The 21,445-nt window shown below is 42.6% G+C and overlaps 1 protein-coding gene across 1 annotated transcript; it reads left to right on the top strand.

Moving 5' to 3' along the window:
- Positions 1-1,200: 1,200 nt before the first annotated feature.
- Positions 1,201-21,426, top strand: btbd7 (BTB (POZ) domain containing 7). Its single transcript, XM_046413241.1, has 11 exons — positions 1,201-1,564; positions 7,302-7,529; positions 9,181-10,323; positions 14,658-14,866; positions 15,436-15,511; positions 15,941-16,101; positions 16,222-16,365; positions 16,809-16,998; positions 17,142-17,320; positions 17,577-17,981; positions 18,128-21,426. Exons 2-11 carry the CDS (start codon positions 7,448-7,450, stop codon positions 18,902-18,904), a joined length of 3,366 nt encoding a protein of 1,121 aa, XP_046269197.1. The 5' UTR covers positions 1,201-1,564; positions 7,302-7,447; the 3' UTR covers positions 18,905-21,426.
- The last annotated feature ends 19 nt before the right edge of the window (positions 21,427-21,445 follow it).

Here is a 21,445-nt window from a genome sequence, read left to right as displayed (position 1 = left end):
ACTCAGTTCACTAATCAATAACTTATAGACCCCTAACTTTGCTTAAATAAATCTACTATTTGGTGTTCAAGCTATTTAACTAGTGAAATAAGAGTAAGCTGATGAACATCAACAACATTTATGGTTTGACTTTGGTCCTACATGAGTCATATTCAGACATTGTCTCCTTTTTACTAATTCAGTGTTATCTAGCAGGCTTTTGAATGTATTAAATTTCATGACGCTGTTTTTAGTAAAACTGTCAAAATGACTGGATACGTTGATTGCGCAGAAAAGCTATACAACGTAGAGTATATGGCAAACAGGTTTCAGCCTATATTAGATGTATTGTGTCGCCCTCAACAGGAAGCCAAAAGAATTTCATTCTGATGAGGAGCACCCAACCTTTCAGCTTCGAATCCTATACTAATAAAATAACTATTAAAATAATGACCTCTGTAACAATACTGTGTTGTGCCACCGGCTATTACATTACAAGAAATATCATAACAATTCAAACAATGTGGTGGAGTCACGCGTTTTGGATATACTTTAGATAGTTTTAAACTTTAACACAAGCATACATTTTCATGGTCTAAATTTCTGTTATAGCTTGCACCTTAGTAATCTTATGTAGACAGACCTGCATGAAAGAGATCAAAGTGAATGAACAAGAAAAAAATGATTTCCCTGGGGAATGACATGTATTTTTTATTAAAACACACTTAGCTTTCGATCATAATTCAGTTCACTTCAGCCCTCTACTGAATATGTATCCCTCTTTTAAATACTGACATAGTCATTTAAGAAAAAATGGAAAAGAAAGTTGCAAAATTATCTTAACATGTCCTTAGTCCGCAAAATCTCCACTACCACAAACACACCGCTAGAGAACGCTCGAAAATGTATTATTGCACAAGCTGTTTAGGGTACTGACGGGTGTCTTGACCAGTCGGTGTAGAGCACTAAGAACCTGTCAAGCTCACAAAAGTATAGACAACAAGATTGTTCTACTTCCAAATTACAGGCGCTACAAAGGCATGGGCATGCTTAGTTTATCAAATGACGGGTGTTTTAATGATTTTCCAACAACTCTTTGTGAACATGACAGCCCACAAATGACTGAAACGCATTCAAGTTCACACGTATCTCATTTTACAAACGCAAAAATGCAATAGCGTAGTGTTTTAATTTGAAACTCACAACCGGAAGCTATACTTCTTATTCTGGTTCGCTTGAAATGGTTTGCGTTGGGATAGGCCAGAACAGCCACCCAAAAAGGCGTTGTGCCACTATGGGGAAATACCGAACCGAACCGAGAATTAAAACGGTTTGGGTTTAGTTTTCAGTCAAAGTAAATGTTAGAAATTCGCCGGAAAGTCGATGCAAGTGGAAATTATCGCATATTAGGGATTAAATGTGGACGTTGACGTCGAGCCGTGCGTAATGAGCAGAGTTGGAAAAAGAAGGTGTTGAGCTGCATTTTTTTTTTCTCTCTCTGCCAGGGACAACTTGGTTCGGAGTACTGCTTAAACTAGGAGCTGATACGAAGAAAAATAATGCCCATGAAGGTCTCCACTTTCCGGTAAATATTTTTGAATGTTCCCTTTTCAACAGTTGCATCGCATCCTGCTCGAAGTAAATTGCTGTTTCCGAGGGGTAACGTTAAAGTCAAAGCGACACAGCAGAGATAGCTTACCCTAGCCTCTAAGGATATGCTACTAATTACAAGGCTGTGGTGAATCTGACTCCTTTTGCTAGTCTGTCAGGAAATATTTGGACTCTACTTCCCATTTTTGTCATCTGAGACAAACAGCCTACTTGTTTTTTCCTCTTACATGCACTTTTAATCAAAGCTTCCGCTGAGCAGCGATAGCCCACCAGCAGCCCAAAGAGCAACAATAGCTCCGCGTTAACCTAAGGCTAACAAAGCCACTGCAATTGATCGATTTCTTTATGTACGGGCTACAGACTGGAACATTTATTTCGTTTTTGTGAGGCTATATCGATGGAAAAGTTCGGAATGAAAGTACGTTTTCACTTTGCGGATCAACCTACATGTTGCTGTTTATTGCCACTGTGTCAGATAGTTGTTGATAGGTTGTGCTATGGCAACAATGTGGCCTGTCACCTGCAATCTTTAGCTTACTTGTGAATAAGGGTTTAATAGTGTATCAAATTCATAGTATTTTCCACGAGTCAGATAACATCCAGTACAAGTGTAGAAATCAGTAATTGCTGAGATTTGCAGGTATCTATTTTGCACTTTATAGATATCCTGTCTTGTTCACAGTTTACATTATTCATGGAATAACCCAACCCAAAGAATCTTTTTTTTGTTGTTTTGCTATCCCAGGGGGTTTCTCCAACAATGCAGGTAATATTTGTTGGTTTAATTTATCTATTTAAGTGGTGAGGAGCCATATGCAGACTGTGATAATCCTGTGGTAATCTCACTGAAATTCCGGTTAGTCTCAGCATTCTGTATACAGCGCCTTGCACTGAAAGCGTGTGAGTGTCTTTCTGTCTTTTCATTTGGAAAAAGTGCATCCGCTGCGCTCTTCAGCATTAAGGTTTGTCATTTGACCAGGTTAAGTATTTGTGTCGGTGCTCCAGGGTCGTATAATGACATATAATTATTGGAGTTACATGTTCAGAAGTCCATGACTGGCATGAAAGGCTGCGAACTTGCAAGTACTTGCCACAGAGTAACAGAATGAGCCAGACTTTGGCCTGAATGCTGTTTACTCTGGCCAGTTGGATGGAGAACTCAACAAGAAGCATTGACAGCTCACTTAAAATAAGCTCTTATTGTTTCCTGGGCTGCCATTCATTCTCTGGAGATGGACTGCCAGACTGTGTTTGTATAGTCATTAGTGTGTGCATGTTTAACATTTCGTTATTGAATTGTTAGACTGATGTCATTCATCCGTTCATTCCTGTCACCTGAGGTATTATCATGTTTTCACCAAAGGTCTAAACGAAAAGAGAATGTTCATATTAATAATTATGTGAGATGTCCACCTTCTTGTTTATGCATAATGGCGTTCAGAGTTTATATATATAGTCAGCTGTTCAAGTAGTATGTGAAATGTAAAATATGCAGCACTATGGTTGATATTGTTGGTTGACACAGGCTAATCCAGAGGCTGCCCACCATGAGTCATCATTGTGGGGACTTTTGTTCCCTCTATCTGTCTCTGTCATTTCAGTGTGTTGCACTTTCTAGCTTGTTCTGATTCCTGTAGTTTCCCTGTAGCTCTCCTGTCAGAGTCTGTAATCAGTCGAATGGCCTGATTAACTGTTATACTGATGGACCTGATTGGGAAAACCATTGCAGAGGTAAGCCGTCTGCTTGCCACTGAAATTTAGTCTCTGCAGCAACCATTTCAGATAATATATATGACATCATTATTATTTTTGAGGGAGTAATTTTTCCTGTTTTCTTCCCACCTGCGGTCCGTATTCCACTTGTGCATCTTGATGTGGGATATGTACAGACACATCAATGCATTGGAGGTCATTCTGCTACAAAGTTCTGGTTTCTGCTCGCTGCTGCGTTGCTTATTATGACTCTTTTTAGAGCGCCACTGATTGTATCAAATATCCAAGGAGTCAAACAGTCTATAATTACTGTCTGAGGCAGTATTTCTGCCCAGCCTGGTTAGCAAAGCACATAATGGCCAACTCTCCCCACAGGTCATGTAACGGCTTTTATGAAAGCAAAACTTTGTTTATTGTATTCTCTTTAGACTTACTATATACTGTAGTTATTGGGTGTATTATAGTTGACTTAATTTGATAGTGTCCCCTTTTTTTTCATTTTAACTGGAAAAAACCTGCAACTTTTTTTCTTTTTATACAACTCAAGAAAGTTATTTATGTTTGTTCAGTGTGACAGGGTTTCATGAGATAATGCCTACCAGCAGTGGACTAATAAAAATTCCTTGTTGAAGAGCTTGTACTGAAGAGCTGTGTATTTGAGAGCTTTGACACATACACAGCACTTTGCAGCTACTGTGTAATTTTAGATAGAAGTGTTTGGGCGATGCATTTTGCTGTTTCAAGAGTTGCTGCCCTTTCATTCAGGCCCAACTGTGATACTGGCACAGTGATTGCTCTTCAGAAGGTTAGGGTCTCTGTCACTGAGCCTAACAACAAAGATTACTATCAGAGGTGTTGAGTTCATCATGTTATTCATGGAATTCACAGTTTGACCGGTAGAAAACAAGCACTTATTTTTTTTTTTTTTGTGCTAGAAATTTGAATTTTATCCTTTCCTTTCCCTGGTTATGGGGGATGTCCTGTAAAAACTTACACTGAAATAATAAGAATGTGCCGTTGAAATTTCTGGTTGTTGACAGGAAAGAAATCCAGATACCTACAGCTTCCCTTTTTTCTAACCATGATGAGGAAATCCGCATAAATGATTGATAAAGTGCTTTGACTGTCATTTGAATAATACATCGGTCCTGTTCTTGTGCCAAGCATTTTTGTTTGTTAATGTTCTCTGGTAGGGTGGGGTTCTGTCTTTCAAACCCCTGCAAGTGGATTATTTAAATAAAATAAACTGATCGACTGAGTTAAGCTAACTAATTTGAAATGGTACCTATAGTTGTGTTTGTACAGAGAGAGAGAGAGAGAGAGAGACAGAGAGAGAGAGACAGAGAGAGAGAGAGGTGGGGGGCAGGGAGTGTCTCCTGTCACCTCTCATTAGGGACGTATAGTCCAGCTCTGCTGGCGTCTGCCTACCCCCCCCCCACCCCCTGTCTGTGGCAATGTCCTCCTCTGCTCCCAGCTCGAGCACAGCAGTCTAAACCGCGGAAAAGTGTCTTAATGTTCGACATCAGAGAGATTATGGCAGAGATGCTCTTATTGAATGGTGTGAGTCAGGTCTCAAGGAAATAGCTGTCCTAAATTATGCTTTTAGAATTCTGCACTGCAGCTGAAGTTAAATTTGGTTCACTCATTTGAACGAGTTAATGCTGTGAGTCTGCCTAGCTGGGAGTCATAGTATTGTTCAATTAATGTGTTGGTTGTATTGTTTTATTCTGTCTCAGCTGTGCGCCTTTGAGGACTCCCAAACTCGCCCCCCCCCCAATACCTTCTTTTGTAAACAAGACAGTATGTTTATCTCAAGGGCTTCCTCCTCTCCTACATATTCAAATTCAATTTCTAATTTTGTCCAAATGAATTCCCTGTGAAGATGGCGCTTATTTAAAGCAGTCTAATGAAATAAAGATCAACCAAAATTTTTATTGGAATGCTCCAGTGTGACAGTTTGGTGACTATTTGTGTGTGTGTAGTAAGAGGCTGTGGTTTTTCCATTGGACCCTTGGGAGGCTGTGTAGTGCTGCTGTGCATGGGCAGGCACAATGATTTATTAGTATGGTAGACAGGAAAAACTAGCAAAGTGAGATAAAACAGATCTCCCATCACACTCCAGTTTTCAGTCTGGTGTCACATAGATGAGAGACAAAATGTGTATATATGTAGTACACATTACTGTTTTTTTTCCTTATATGGAGTTAGTTAAAGGTGCAGAGAAATCAGAATCCCTTTTCTAAGTCTCTTAGTGTTGTTCCTAAAAGAGCATATTTAGTTACTCAAGATTTGAGTACCTTGGAAAATTGAGAAGTTGTTTGAAAAATCATCAAAAATAATTTTAATCTTCAGTCTACTTTCAGGTAGAAATGAAGCCAGATATACTCGGTTTGTAATGATAGGTTGGTTGATAGGTTGAAAGTATGCTTAACTGATGAGAGTCCCTGTTTGTTAGTTCATAGCCAGTGACGGTACACAGGAGAGAGCAGAAAAGTTACTGAGAGTGCCCTGACTGCTGCTGTGGCTGGCAAAAATAGGGTGAGGGAAAATGGCTTCATGAGCTATTTGCAGTTACTCACCTTTTTGACATGGTGTTTTCTGTCTCAGAAATATGATTTGTCTGACTAACAAATACCCAAACAGTCTGAATCAAAATATGTGTTCAGAATATAAGCATATATGTAAATGTGGTAGCTTTTCCCGGGACTCAAAATGAAAGGACAGTTTGACCTGTCAAGTGCAGCTGTTACTAATAATGTTAATGATGGGTCTGTTGCACTAATGTGTTCCAGTAAGTCATGGCGGTGTGACAGCGAGCCAGCACGCACAGTACCAGGACCCTGAAACTGAAGCAGCTAAATGGAATTCAGCCATCCTTGGTTTTATTCTCCTCCTAGTGAACTGTTAAAATATCTAACTGTATGTTTTGGCTCATTCAATTAATTAACATTGTTGATAATGTTATTTAATTACTTAATCCTTTTGAGTCAAAATGATATAAAAATTCAGTATTATAGTAAATATGCCTCTTGTTTATTGCGACATTGCCCACGATGGCCTAACATAGACTAACCAGATATATTAAGCAACCACTGTATAAATAGCATGGCCAAATTTCTGACAGTAGACACATTTGTATTATGTTGTCATCATGCCCTCCCCTATGTCACGTACTTGCATTTCCACATGACATTCCCCATCCACGCTCCTGTTGAACACTAAAAAGAATGTCTCAGAAAAACTACAAGTCATCACAGTTATGATGCAGTGCTTCGTCTGCCTGTGCTGATGTGAACCGAATGGAGATTCAGAGTTTCAAAACTAGCTTAGAGGTTCTTCAATAGAAATTAAATGAGAATGTAATATGAAGCTGCTTGGCTCTTAATTGATATGACCTTGGTCCATGAATTGTCACCAAAATTGCGGTGTAATTACTGCATACTAACACTGCACAGATATATATATATATATACACACACACTTTGAACTATTCAAATGGACAAGATGGCAAAGGCAAAGTGGGTTTTCCCTCCCTCTGAACGTGTACATCTGCATTAAATTTGTTGTTGACTGCCAGTTAGTGTTTCCTGCGGGCCGAGCAGAGGAAGGCTCTGTTAACCTCAGTCTTCGTTGAAGATTATAGATAGAAGCTGGAACACAAAGTCTTCAGATAAAGAGTGTCACGCCTAAAAAAAAAAAAGGGCAGTTTTTCCAGGCCTGTAAAATTGCCAAGGCAGCGATGATTCATGACTGAACTGAAATCAATGTGGCTTAAACAGTGTGATAGAACGTAATAGATCCCTCTGTTCAGCTTCCTTAGCACTGACGCCCCTGGCCATTAATTTTCTCTGACAGAGTCCAAACAGTCCAAACTCATCATGGTGTTATACCCATGAGACGTTAGTCAGCAACATTTAAAAAGAAAAAAAAGCATTCCCTCTTTTAGCTTAAATATCTATCTCTGTTCTTTCTGTCCTCTGTCATTTTCCTCCCTCCAGGCATGACAGGCTGGGCCCGGGGCTCTGAGGACGCTTCAGAGGATCCGTGCACGACCCACGACTGAGGATTGAGAGGAATACGTTGTCTGAGCAGAATGACTCAGCAAGAGGGGGGACCCCCAGATAGCAAGTGAAGAGAAGTGAGAATGGGTGCCAATGGATCCAGCTATCCACACTCATGCTCCCCACGCATAGGGGGAAATGCACAGACACAGCAGACTTTTATAGGTGCGTATTTTATCTGTGATTTAATTAAGGGCATTGTGATCGGCTGTACAGTTAACTCAAAGTCAGCTCTGATAGATGATTCTCCATTTTCAGTTTCTCACTCTCTTCTGAGCTGAAGTGAAGTGTTAAAACTGTACTTGTGAACCTAATTTGGCACTGTGCACCCATGCTACAATCACAATAGGGGTCCAGCATGGCTGAACTCACACTTTAGATTAGATTAACCTGCTTCCATGACAACTAATGGTGCAAGAGGTGAATACTTTTTTGCATGAGAGCTCTTGAACTGGGCTATGGACTCATACAAGAGACACAAAGGCATTAAAAAGCAGTCTGCATCTGCAGTGCATCTAGTTTTCTCTAACATATGCATTTCATGAAGCATTATGAGAGGCAGATATACAAAGAAATATAATCATATTAAGTATTTGCCATCTGAGTTTAAAATTAACTTCTACCAAAAACATACCAGTCTTGCAGTCTTGCTTTTACAGTGAGCTTGGGATGTGACATGATTATGATCATGTCACATCCCATTATGAAGTCTGCTGGCGGTCAGACACCGTGTTAGATAATGTGGTGTTATTTTTGTCTCTGTGATCAACCATAGGCTCCTTGTCATACTGATTTTTGTACTGAATGGCATGACAGCTACAGATCTTTTGCTTTTGCACCCATCTTAGCAGACATCATTGTCAAGGAACATTGCTGTATCACAGGTGCCATTTTTCTGCAAAACAAGTCTGATATGTAGGTTGTATTAGTTTGTGTGTGTTGCTTGTATAGAAATTAGCTCACTGTGTATTGCTTATATTAAAGTTGCTTTTTGGTTGTTAGAGATCAGTGCTTGTTGTGAAGCCTTTTTGCTACCCCTAATTATCAGCCAATGAAATCTTTAAGTGCCAGAGGGTTTGGAGCTTGAGAGATGAGGTTTTTGTAACCTTTAATTTTTTAAAGTGAAAGTATTGTTTAAGGAGCCAAATCATCTCTGGAGCCCCTGAGATATCTGAGGTTTACTCTGAGCTCTGTAGCTGCATGGTTGAGCTGGCCTGGCCCGCCGATAATTCGGTGTTAGAATGATTACTATTTGGGTCACGCTGATGGATGCTGAAAGAAGGGCAGGCAGAGAGGATATCCTTGGCAGAGCTTCCTCTGACGTACGAGGCCTGTCTTTCAATCCAAAGATAACTGCTTTTTAGTGTAATTGATTGAGCCCAAGTATGCGAATGGACTGAAGTTCATTGAAGAAGTACAAAGCAGGACAAAGTTTTCTAGGAGCTAATTGGTTCTTAGTCTGCGATGAGCCACAGTTTGGTCAAAAACAAAACACAATATTTTTTCTGTTTTTTTTTCCCACTCTTGAACTAGATCCAAATGCGTTGGTAGATGGGTCAGGGTAGTGTATGTTTGGCTTGACAAAGCTGGCCACAGCACAGGGTTGCTAGAGGCAGATTGTGTTTCTAGCTGTCTGGCCTCAGGGGTGAGTTGGTGTTGGGGGAAGTGAATGTCTCACCAACACTATTTTTCAGGAAATACTGTCATGGTTATGTAATAATAAGTGTATTTTATATTCAGTGGATGTTAATGTTTTTGTTTGTTCAAACACAAACTGTTTCCTGTGAAGCTAACCTGCATTGTGCATTCATTCCAGGGACATCATCCTACTCTCAGCAGGGATATGGCTGGGAGTCTAAGCTATACAGCCTGGAGCACGGCCATGAGAGGCCCACAGACAGGAAGAAGAAGAGCCTTGGCCTGGCAACACTTAAACGCAGGTTCATCAAAAGGAGGAAGTCCAGCCGCTCAGCAGATCATGCACGGCAGATGCGGGAGCTTTTGTCAGGGTGGGATGTCCGTGACACAAACGCTCTGGTGGAGGAATACGAGGGCACCGCAGCCCTCAAGGAGCTGAGCTTCCAGGCCAGCCTGGCACGTGCTGAGGCACCCAGCTTGCAGAGGGATCTGGCTGCCCTTTACCAGCATAAGTACTGCACTGATGTGGACCTCATCTTCCAAGGTACTTGCTTCCCAGCTCACCGGGCTATCCTGGCTGCCCGCTGCCCCTTTTTCAAGACTCTGCTTTCCTCCTCCCCTGGCTATGGAGCAGAGGTTCTCATGGACATTGAGACAGCAGGCATTGATGTGCCCATGTTCTCTGCCCTGCTTCACTACCTGTACACTGGGGAGTTTGGGGTGGGCGGAGCAGAAGATACCAGGCTACAGAATGTGGATGTGCTGGTGCAACTCAGTGAGGAGTTTGGTACACCCAACTCATTGGAGGCTGATATGAAGGGCCTGTTTGACTATATGTGTTACTATGATGCTCTGCTCAGCTTTTCTTCAGACTCTGAGATGATAGAAAGCTGTAATGAGCGAGGAGCTGTGGCTGCAGCACCAACTGGGGGCTCGGGAGGCAGCGGGTGCCCCGGAACCCCAGATGAAGACCTTAGGGCTCATAAAGCTATCCTCTCTGCACGTTCTCCTTTCTTTAGGAACCTTTTGCAGAGACGCATTCGCACAGGCGAGGAAATGACGGAGCGCACATTGCAGACTCCCACCCGCATAGTTCTGGATGAGTCCATCATCCCACGGAAATATGTACAGGTTATTCTCCATTGCATGTACACTGATGTGGTGGAGCTTGGGCTGGTCTTGCGAGGTAGCCCCTCAGCGGGCAGCCTCGGAGAGGTACAGGCCCTTGTGTCTGGGGGCCGCGGAGCCAGCACACGCACCGAGGAGGCCATGGAGCTGTATCATATCGCCCTTTTCTTGGAGTTCAGTATGCTGGCTCAAGGTAAGTCATAATCACACACCAGTAGGAGATGACATGATCAACAGAGAGATCAGTTCTCTTTAGACATCTTTTGATCGCAGCCACGTTGTCTGTGCTTAATGGTGTTTAAGTTGCAAGTGACCATAAATCCATATGAAGACAAATCTTCAGATTGACTGTTAATATTAAATAATAAATTAATGGATATCCTCTATCCTATTAAAATTTGGAGTAAATTTAAGATTTTCATAGATTATGATTCAGTTAAGGCAAGAAATTTACTGGCTGAATTTTTATTGGTGAATTAATGCCTCACAAGACTTGGTTCTACTATAATCTCTCCATCCTTGTATTCATATAATGTGTCTCGTATTCATTTCCTTTATTATTGCATCCTTTCCTTAAAACTACATTGTACATATGTTTGTATATGTGCAATATGGCTGTGCAAACACCAGACAAGTGTTAAACAGCTTGGCTGACTGTGATGGCTGTTAGAGCTGCGGCTGCCAGTAACAGATTGATATAGGCTGGAGGGTTTGTGTCTCGAGGGGCAGACAGCTTACTGTCTGATACATGCAGCGCATCTGAGCTTCTGTCAGCAACTCGTCACTGGTCTTCTATTTTGTCACTGGTCCGTCTTTACGGACCAGTGACACTGTTTCAGAATGACTCCAGTAACATGCCAAAGGTTACAGCCATGGTTTGACACAAGCCATTAGTTTTCTCACTCTCACAGAGTCGGATATCTGTGCACTGTCCGGTTTCCTGCAAACTAAACAAAGCTTCTTTTCAGTCAGATTAACCTCTGTGGTAGACAATACTTAAAGCAGTGTATTTTAAATGCATGCAAAAAACTATTTCATTTGGCCTGCCTGTAATGATTGGGTGGACCCAGAGAGGATGTATGACTAAACACTGTTGAGTCTTGTCTTTCACAGAGCCACAATGATGAGAATTAGTTTGTCAAATATTGAAATGGTGATATGAGGCGCATTAAATGATTTAAGCATACAGTCTCACTCCCTCAGCCCGTGAAATGAAATCAGAACAGTATTATTTCCGACTTAAAGTGTTACATTATAGTAATGTTAAAGATATCCAAAATGCACTCAGTGTAGTTTGTTGTGACTCAAAACACTAAATCTGTTGTGCAGTAAAAGCCGTTCAGTGACACCTCCTTGCTTTTTGTCTTTGTGGATGAAAGGCTTTTACAGTGAAGCAGCTGCAGTCATACAACATACAGAGGCCTTTTAGTCTCGGTGTATGCCATGCTGACACATTTATAAAACTTGATTTGATTTCATGACAAATGCATAGATTCATTAATAATTTTCTGCAAATTCACACTGCAGTATTGATATAAATTTTGTTGTGTCATGCAGTCTCCATGGGTGTGGATGTTTGAGTATTAAATGCTTAAAACTGGCAAGAAAAAACATCATGTCCGAAGAGAAATTACATGAACGACGTTTTTGGGAAAACTCTTTAAACTCTATAAACATGTTTGTGTTAAATCTTTCTGTCTGTGAGCAGTTGTTGAATTGACTGAAGGGCCAACAACCAGTTGCCTTTTTAAGACCCATGCAGTGATCTCAATAGCACTGGACACTAACACCATACACACAGCTGGTCAGACACCACCTCCCACCCTCGAGCTGTAGTGTCGCTCTCAGGGTCACTCTGGCAGCTTAAGCCGACAAGCAGGCAAAATAGTGTTATACACACACACACACACACACACACACACACACACCCAAAACAAGGGTATTTTTATCCCCTCTTCTCCCTCTCCCACTGTGCTGCACCACTCTAATCAGTTCCCATGAAACCTCAGTGTGGAATGTGGTGAGATGGTTGAGGTTGACCTGGTGTCATTTTATTCCAAGTCCCCTCTATTTGTACATTCTGAAACTTCCTGTTATTACCCTTTGACACATCACTCACTTATGCTCTTTTAAACATTTAATTTCAAAAATCTTACTTAAATGTCAAATCATTCTGCCGCCTGTGAATTGATTGTGAAATAAGACCATCCCACTGCTGGACGTTTCAGTAGCTGCCACGAGGCAGCCGAGGGGCTTATGTCAGGGATTTCCTATGGAGATATGCTGGTCCTCTCATCTGTCACACTGTCTCTTCCCCCTCATGTGCTCCTCGACTGCTACCCTCTGGCTGTGTGAAGTTTTAGCCCATGGAGGTTTTTGCAGAGTGATTGAGCTCTCTTGTCATTCATCTTTATTAATTCTCAAGATTTGTATCCCTTTATGGCTTCATCTCACTCGAATAGCAACCAATATTAAAAGCCTTATTAATTTTCAAGTGCACCACAGAGATGCTAGCCAGTTGGTGTGGTTTTAGCCAGTGCACTGTAGCATGTCCTCATCATCCATGCCCACTGACTGACCCATGTTTTCACTGCCCTATCTTACATTTGAAGTGTGTTGACTGAAGTCCCTGTCCTTGAGTGATCATCAGACATGATTTACATCCACAGGCTTGTTTACAAGCCATTGAGTGCAGCTGATGTTTTAAGTGGCTTTGGAGACTGCGTACCCTGTAAACACTGAGCTCCAAATAATAACAGCAAGACAAAATCCATACATCCTGCAAAGTCAGTATAGTGTATAGTTGGCTGTTGCAGTCTCTGCTGTTTTGTTGATATTCTTGTCAGTCAGTTAAGCTCCAGTAAATGTGGTGTGCAACCCATGGAGAGAGGGAGGCGGGTTAGTATTAGATATAATGCTGATTCTAATCTCCAGCTCATAAAAAAAGTGCTGCGTTTTAAAAGACTGGCTGTCGCTGTGAATTCTAATGGGCTAACACAGAGCAGAGCTGTTTGCTTTCCTGTGTCACTTGTCCCAAGTGGGGAATTGTCTGCCTGTGTGCATGTATCAGCTTTTAGGACAGGTAAAAGATGCAAAGGTGAAAGACTGACATGAGCAAACGCACTTTCTAAGAAAACGGACAGCACAAGGAGGACTGGTTGAAACAGGAGGCACAGATGTGGGAATGCATTCCCTCTGTCAGTCTGTTTATAGCAGATAAAAAAAGCAAAGTGCCTGGGTCCACATTTCAACTTCATCTGTCTTCTTAACGATGCAGGATTTCCACCCTTCGTTTAAAGCACTGCGGGTGGCTGCTGTGCATTTCTCTAACTTGCTATTTTAACCAAAGACATGCAAAAGTGTGCACTTTCAAACATTTATGTTTATGTGCATGTGCTCGGTTGCTCTTCATGTGTGTATGTGTTCATCTTAGAAATGTAAAAGTTGTGCTTGGACAAATATGACGCCACAGTTTCAAAAACAAAAACATTGCTGTAGCCATCACTCTAAACTGTGGTGTCCAGTTTCCCAGCGTAGATGTTCAAAGTGGTGGTTTTGGGGCGCAGCGCAGCTTTAGATGCTCTAGTTTAAGATAAGAATGTCCCAGAGGAGCATCACTACTTGCCCAGCCATGAGCTGATGTACAGGATGACCTGGAATGTGGAAGTTGGCAAGCTTGTGTTTCAGTTCAAAGAAGCACTAACTGGACGTCAGTCAGTCTGGCTTTAATTCCATGGATGTTCATTTTGTATTAAACATTACTGAAGAGAGAGGCTGAGAATAAGAGCCACTAATGGTCTGGCATATGGATGTTTGCAAAGATGACTTGACCTAGCCAATCATATGTTAATGTGAGTGGCTGTTAGGTGGTTTAATTTTGTCTAAATGGATCCCTCTTAAAAAAGCGTGAGTTTAAGTGCCAATGTTGGCTGTATTTTTAAAACTTAAAACTTTTTGGCTGACTAGAGCAGCAGGTACATAATTCCCTAAGCCTTCTGTGGCTTCTTAATGCATTTTTGAAGTATGCAAACAAGTGTGTAGACATTTGCAAAGTGTGTGTGCTCATGCAACGGCAGCACACTTCCTCAGGCTGCTGTGTTTACTCATGGGTAAGAGGAGGCAGCTTGAGACTGAAACACATCAAGGTATCAAAGACATTTCTGTGGGTTGGTGTGTTTCAGAGTTAAACCACTGCCTGCTGTTCTGGTATGTGCTCTGATTTAGGAAACGCGGCAAGGGGGATGTGGGAACTACTGGGGAGAGACTCCCTGGGTCAGTGAATACGAGTCAAAACTACTGATGATTTGGCACTTACTGCAAAACTACCTCTTGTATTCACAATCACTTTTGTCATATTCAACTGTGTTTATTTTCTTTTAGCTTTTATTTTATGAATGTTTGTTTTAGAAGTAGTATATTGCTAACTTAACCATCTATACTTGTTTTTGGAATATCATATATTTGTGCCCATAAACTTTAATGAATATCAAGGTATGAACTGCATCTTTATGTCACTGGCTCTCACAGGCTGCGAGGACATTGTTGTGGAAAGTCTGTCCCTTGACTCACTCGTCCCCATCTTGAAGTGGAGCTCTCAGCCGTACGGCTCCAAGTGGGTCCACAGACAGGCCATGCACTTCCTCTGCGAGGAGTTCAGTCAGGTTGTCACCTCAGATGTTCTCTACGAGCTTAGCAAGGAGCACCTTCTCAGTGCTATTCAGTCTGACTACCTACAGGTATGGAAACAGAATATCACCTGACAGTTTGTTGTCACTCTCGATGATGTCTTACAATGTAGAAGAAGCACTTTCGGGTGCTTAACTGTGCTTAACTTGTTCAAAATGATTGCTTGGTGAAAATACAGCAAATTCACACACACAGATGGATTAACACAATCTCTGTCTCAATCATATACTGTATGAGTGCACACATGCACACACCAGCGACATTTGGGGTCTCCAGATTTGAGTAACGCTATTCCCTGGAGGGAAATGCCTTCAAACCCAGAACCTAATCAAAGCTGAGCTGTCATCTCCACTGCAAAGCTGCTCTGGCATCAGACCAGATGGCTGAGGTGAAGTGTGGAAATTGAACTACACAAACAAACCAACCAAGCCTGAGCTGAGCTATGCTGGGACACCACCTGAACACATTCCATTTTCACCTTATCCTCATTTAACAGCTTCCCAGTTTTGCTCTCTACAATATCTAACCTTGTCCTAATAACACTTTTTGTGTCATTCTTTCTTCCTGTCTGCCCCCCCGCCACACACTCTCTCTCTCTTTCTCTTGGTCTCATTCACAGGCGAGTGAACAGGACATTCTCAAGTATGTTGTTAAGTGGGGCGAACAGCAGCTTATTAAGAGGATGGCAGACAGGGGTAAGATAATACAGTCTATAATTACCCTCTGAGCAACCCACCAAATGACTCTGAGGAAATTACCCACTTACCAGATCCTCCAAAATACACTTAAAAACATTACAAAAAGGAGTCAAACTTCTTTACTCAAGTCAGCAGGACGTGGCCTATGGTGATTGATCACAATTGTTATGCATTCTTACCTAGAAAGCATTTGTCTTCTGTATGTTTGTGGTCAAGGTTATTCAACAAATTGTAAAGGCTAGCAAAATCTGCAGGCAATGCAGTATTTATCCATAATTTGCTAAATTGAATTTCCTGGGCGATGCGAATAATAGCCAGCAGGTTGACTTAAAAGCATTAAAAACATAATCATTGTTATAAATAGTCATGGTTATATGCATTATATTAAAAAGCTGCTAATGGCTATTCTTGTCCTCATTTACCCAGAGCCCAACCTGTTGAGCGGCACAGCCCACAGCGTAAACAAGAGGGGGGTGAAACGGAGAGACTTGGATGTGGAGGAGCTGAAGGAGATCCTGTCTCCCCTCCTGCCCTTCATCAGAACTGAGCACATCTTACCTCCCAACAGTGACGTCCTAGCTGACGCGGTCAGTGCTCCTTCAGCCAGTCTGCATTTTCTCAGCTACTGTGTGTGTTCAAGTGTGCACCTGAGTCATTGTGACCTTCTTAAACTTAGCATTGATTCTCATTTTTCACCCTGTTCACAGCTTAAAAGGGGTTTGATAAGCACCCCTCCCTCAGACATGCTGCCCACAGCTGAGGGAGGAAAAGCCAATGCCTGGTTAAGGCAGAAGAACGCTGGCATCTATGTGCGCCCACGCCTCTTTTCTCCTTACGTGGAAGAGGCTAAGGTATGGCTCATTCACTTCTGATTAATGTAGCTTCCAGACAACGCAGGAAGAATTGGATTATTTGTGTCCCGTATAGCTATCATCAAAGAGAGTAAAGGCTAACCATTAAGAGTCATGGGAAAATTTGTGGACCTGTTCATAGCTTAGACATAATCCATGCCCAGTGGTTGCCATACATACTCACCATTTTTAATAGTTGCCTCCATCATCTTGACTGAAATTCAATTTATGTCCATTTGCACACTTTTCCTAATAACTTACAGGCCTCCCAAGGTTCATGAATATTTATGAACATATCTCTAGACCAGAGAGAGTCATTATTAGATGAAGTGTCAATCAAGTGGAACTTATTTGCAAACCCTTCTCAGTGTCCTTGAGTTGCACAGAGGTTTTTCTTAAGAAGTTCTGGACTAACTTGCCCTCTCTTGTCTACCTGTCCTTAGTCTGTGCTCGATGAAATGATGGTGGAGCAGACAGACCTGGTGCGTTTGCGATTAGTGCGCATGTCCAACGTCCCAGACACACTCTACATGGTGAACAATGCTGTGCCTCAGTGCTGTCACATGATCAGTCACCAGCAAATGGCGAGCAACTCAACCACAGCTCCATCGGTCGTGGCGAATGAGATTCCAGGTAAGAAAGTTGTTGAGGGATGTCCAAAACAGAATCCACCTTTCATGTCAGCAAACATCCAAACTGCTCAAGTACGCTTAAACACACTGTGAACGTAAGCAAAAAATCCATAAATATATGTTTATATTCTGTGCATCTTTCAGTGCCTCAGCTGTCGGTGGTAAAGGAGATGATCCGAAGGCTCCAGGAACTGAGACACACGGAGCAGGTCCAGAGAGCTTATGCCCTCAACTGTGGTGAAGGTGCCACTGTCAGCTATGAGTTGCAGCTGCGGGTGTTGAGGGAGTTTGGCCTGGCAGACGGAGCCACTGAGCTACTGCAGGTTAGTAGAAAGCAGAGTTTGTCCTCAGGGATTTAGGCGGAAGAGATTATGAGGTATGGGAACAGATACGGTAGGACACACAGACCTCAAGAATGCAGCAGACCTTGAACAGCCTCTGACAGATCAGTCTTAAGAAAACTCTTAAAATAGGGGTTGCCTTTTGTCAACACCAGAAGTAGAACTAGAATAATAGAAATAGAAAATCATTTTGACTCTGATTTATTTATTTATTTACTTACTTACTTCCACCCCCCAGAACCCATATAAGTTCTTCCCTGATGAACGGTTTGGAGATGAGAGTCCAATTCTGGCTCTGCGCCAGGTGGGTCGGTGTCGGGTAAACAGCAGCCCAGCCATGGATAGCATGTTCACAGAGCTGGAAGGGGTAGCGGGCTTCCACCCTCCTCTGCCTCCTCCACCTCCCCCATACCACCCTCCTGCCACACCCAGCCATGCTCAGCTCAAGGGTGCCTGGCGACCTCGCGTGCCCATGCCGACCCCCACCCGTTCCTTCTCCTACCCCTGCAACCGCACCCTGATTCAGCGCCATGCAGCCACCAAGCATGGCAGCTCAGACTACTCCTCTGTACCCAGGCCCCAGCCCCCCGACTGCACCAACCCACAGGCTATGGGCCGAGCATTGCTTTCAGACCGTCAAGCGGTGAGTGTGTGTGTGTGTTACTTTCTAGAGTTGTTGTGCTACATTTTTTTGTTTATTCAAATGTGGGCTTCGTGGTTTGCACCTGGGATAATGAATAGCTCAATTGCCAGGTAACATCACACATTTGTATCCGTTTTCCTATGCAGATGAGCATGGAGCCTGTTATAAGGGAGTTCATGCCTGACATTGCACTTGGTGTCTCGGTCATGTCCCTGAGGGAGCAGCACATGGCAGAAATGGACAGGGAAGGCTCTCACAGCCCAATGGGCCCCTCAGGCCACCATCTGCCCCATGGGCCCTGCCCTTCGATCCGTCTCAGCCATGGCCATGGTCCTGGACATGGCCACTCCTGCAAGAGACACGCTCCTGAACCCAAGCTGGAGGCTCAAGCCGAGTTTCCTGACCTGTATGACTTCTCCTGTCGACCTGCTACCCCGACCTCCGCTCACCCTTTGCCCTCCTTTGCAGGACCAGACCTCTACAGTCACAGCTGTAACTCCTCTGGCTCTTACCCCCCCCCATACATTTCTGACTCTCAGTCCCAGGGCCACCTGCAGGGACGGACTGCCCCAGACCCACTACGTCTAGATGTCCTCAGTATGACCTCCCAGAAGCATGATGGAGTCCTTGCCAGCCCCTCTGGGGCCCAGCCTAGAATGGGACACATCCAAAGGGGGCGATCAAATGAGACGGACCTGACTCATGGTTTAGGACATTTACGGTCGCCCAGTGGAAACATGGACAGCTATGAGGAGAGGCATACAGGACCTAGAGATGCCCCCGAGGAGATGGTTCTATCTGGAGAATCATCAGGCCTGGGGCCACTCCAGCAGCCTCATAGGAACAGTGTTAGCGAGGAGATCACCAGAGACCGCAGGTCACCCAGCAAGCCTGACTACCCTTATAAGAAATCTGCACTTTAACCTCAGTTAAGGAGGGGGTTGAGTTAAGAAAAGGGAAAGCGCGATGAGTGGCTATCCATAACAGTGGATGGCAAAGCACTAAATGTGTGCCTGTGTGTGTGTGTGTGTGTGTGTGTGTGTGTGTGTGTGTGTGTGTGTGTGTGTCTGAGAGGAGCAGGAAAAAGGGGTGGTCTATGGTTGCTATTTATAGAATCTGTCCTTTTGTCCTACCTCTATCACACTGTGCTATCCATCACACAGTCAGAGTATGGAAAGAGAAGAGCTGTAGGTTAATTGTTGGTGCTTGTAATTGATCTCTACAAGCCTGCCTAGTCCTGCTGGTTTAGAGGTTGGCTCGGGCTCTGCTGGGATGGATTGGTCTCTTTAGTTTGATTGTTAACATAGAGGTTAGCTCTATACTGTGTGAATGCCGCATGAGTTCACAACACTAGATGTAGCTCAGTTATGAACTGGTGATTTAACAAAGACTGTATTCATAGGTTCTGTTATCTCTTGGTTATGTTCAGCGTATAATGGGGAGATGACAGGATAGGAATCTCAGTTTACACAAGTGAACAATGACACTCAGTGTGGGACAGAGTATTGTGATAAAATAATATGTAAATTTGTCTGACTCAATTATTTTCTTCCCATGATTTGTATTCCCATTTCCTCCTGTAGCATGCCTATAGCAACCCATCTGACTAGTTTCCCCCTCCTGGTTCTGCAGTAATGAGTAAAGGGCCAAGGCTTGGACACACAAAGCAGGAATTGGATCTGACAGGAAGTAGGTCATCACAGCTCATCATTCTCATGTAACCCAGTCTGATAATTGTGTCAGGTTTTAACTATCACGGCCTCAGAATGTCTAGCCTAGAGGCAGAAACCTGGTGTTTTCAGACAGGGAGGGGGGCAGGTATTGCAGGAAGGTTCATTACTGAGATACAGTAGGAAATATAGAGGCTGTGGCAACTGACATACAGTGATCATGTACTGGGGGTTTGTTTTCTGTTTCGTTTTTTTCCACAGATGGAACAGGTGTGTGTGCATGTGTCTGTGTGCGAGGATAACTTTGATATACACAAGTGTTTAGACAATCTCAGTACTGTACACTCCCATCTTTAGTCAGGTCTGTTTGTACATATCAGAGAGTCTGAGAGTGGCTGTGTGCTAGAGTTCCCTCCTCTGTTTAATCCAATAGCATCAAATAATCAAATCTTAAAGCCTTAATCAGTGCTTGGAATATTAAGTTTTAGCTACGTTTATTCAATTAAGTATGATGTCATTTTATCGCAACCCCTGTTAATTGCTTATTTGACTGTTCTGTTCACTACGGGCACATTCACTGCAATTTTTCTGGCTGGTAGAGGTGTGGATTTCACTGAACCCAAATGCTAAAACCGCGTATCTACATCAGGCCTCAGTCTCACCCCCTCATGGGAAATCGTAGACCTTCATAGCCAGGGTCGATACTGTTAAAGAGTCGCAGCAGAGTCAGAACCCTGCAAGTGCACATATAAAAGCCTGTTACAGCTAATAGCTGGAATGCAACCTCATCATTGCACTGTAGGTGCCACCTGCTTATAAGCTGAAGGGAAAAGGAACATGAATTTCGAACAAAAGGAATCTCGTATTGAAGAGAAGCTTGCAATCGCTGGCTCACACTTTCCAATGGAAATTGTATATAATTAATTGATTTCCACGTGTTCTGATGAATTTCTAACGGTTTCTATCACATTTTAGTGGTTGTTGAAGGTTTGTGTTTTTACTGTAGTGGACAACACTGTGTACTTGTCTTTGTCATGAAATCTCACAAAGAATGTGTGGTATAAAACAAACATTGTGTCTCAGAATCTGTTTTGTTCTTAAATGTTATGCATTCAGGCAGTTTGTTCAGTGTTGTAGGTGGTGTGGATTACCATGTTTGTAGAGATGTTTTTCCCAACTATTTTCCTTTTACTTTTAAAGTAACAGGAATATGTAGAGGATCTGAAGACATTAGCTCTCAGCTTAGCAGTGATGAAGTTGCCAAGCAGAAAAATCATTTTCCATCTGGGTTGCTTCATGGGGAAAAAATGCAAAACTCCAGATTCCTCCCCATGTTCATGTTGGGTAGTTGTTTTATTTTCCAGGACAATGTTCCATTGAATAAAAGCCCTTGTTTTGCTCTTTGCTGTAGAGAAGTCAGTGCCTTCCCCCGCCTGCGGCTGGGCTTTTATTGGAGAAGTGACTTTGATGTCTATGCAAGCTCTTTTCTACCAGCTTACCAGCCTGCATCAAATAATTCTCTGAAATCTCATGTAGCTCGTTTTGTGTACATAGTGTTATCTTAGCACCTTTTTGAAATTGAACCATCTGAAATGTGTTGTGATTATAACAGGTACATTGTACTTGAATGGTATCATAGAAAACATGTTTGTAGATTGATATTAAGTTGCATTTAGTTTCACTGAATCTATTTTTCTACTGTCACCTCAAAAGGTGCATAACAGTGGTCAACTTGGGCATCCTCAAAATAAACTGGTTTGATATTATGGAAATCATTTGATCTCAGTTGGGTTG

Source organism: Scatophagus argus, chromosome 15 (genome assembly GCF_020382885.2).
Source record: "Scatophagus argus isolate fScaArg1 chromosome 15, fScaArg1.pri, whole genome shotgun sequence".
NCBI classification, from domain to species: Eukaryota; Metazoa; Chordata; class Actinopteri; family Scatophagidae; genus Scatophagus; species Scatophagus argus.
The sequence above is the reverse complement of the archived record's forward strand: the minus strand, read 5'-3'. Positions and strand labels throughout refer to the sequence as shown.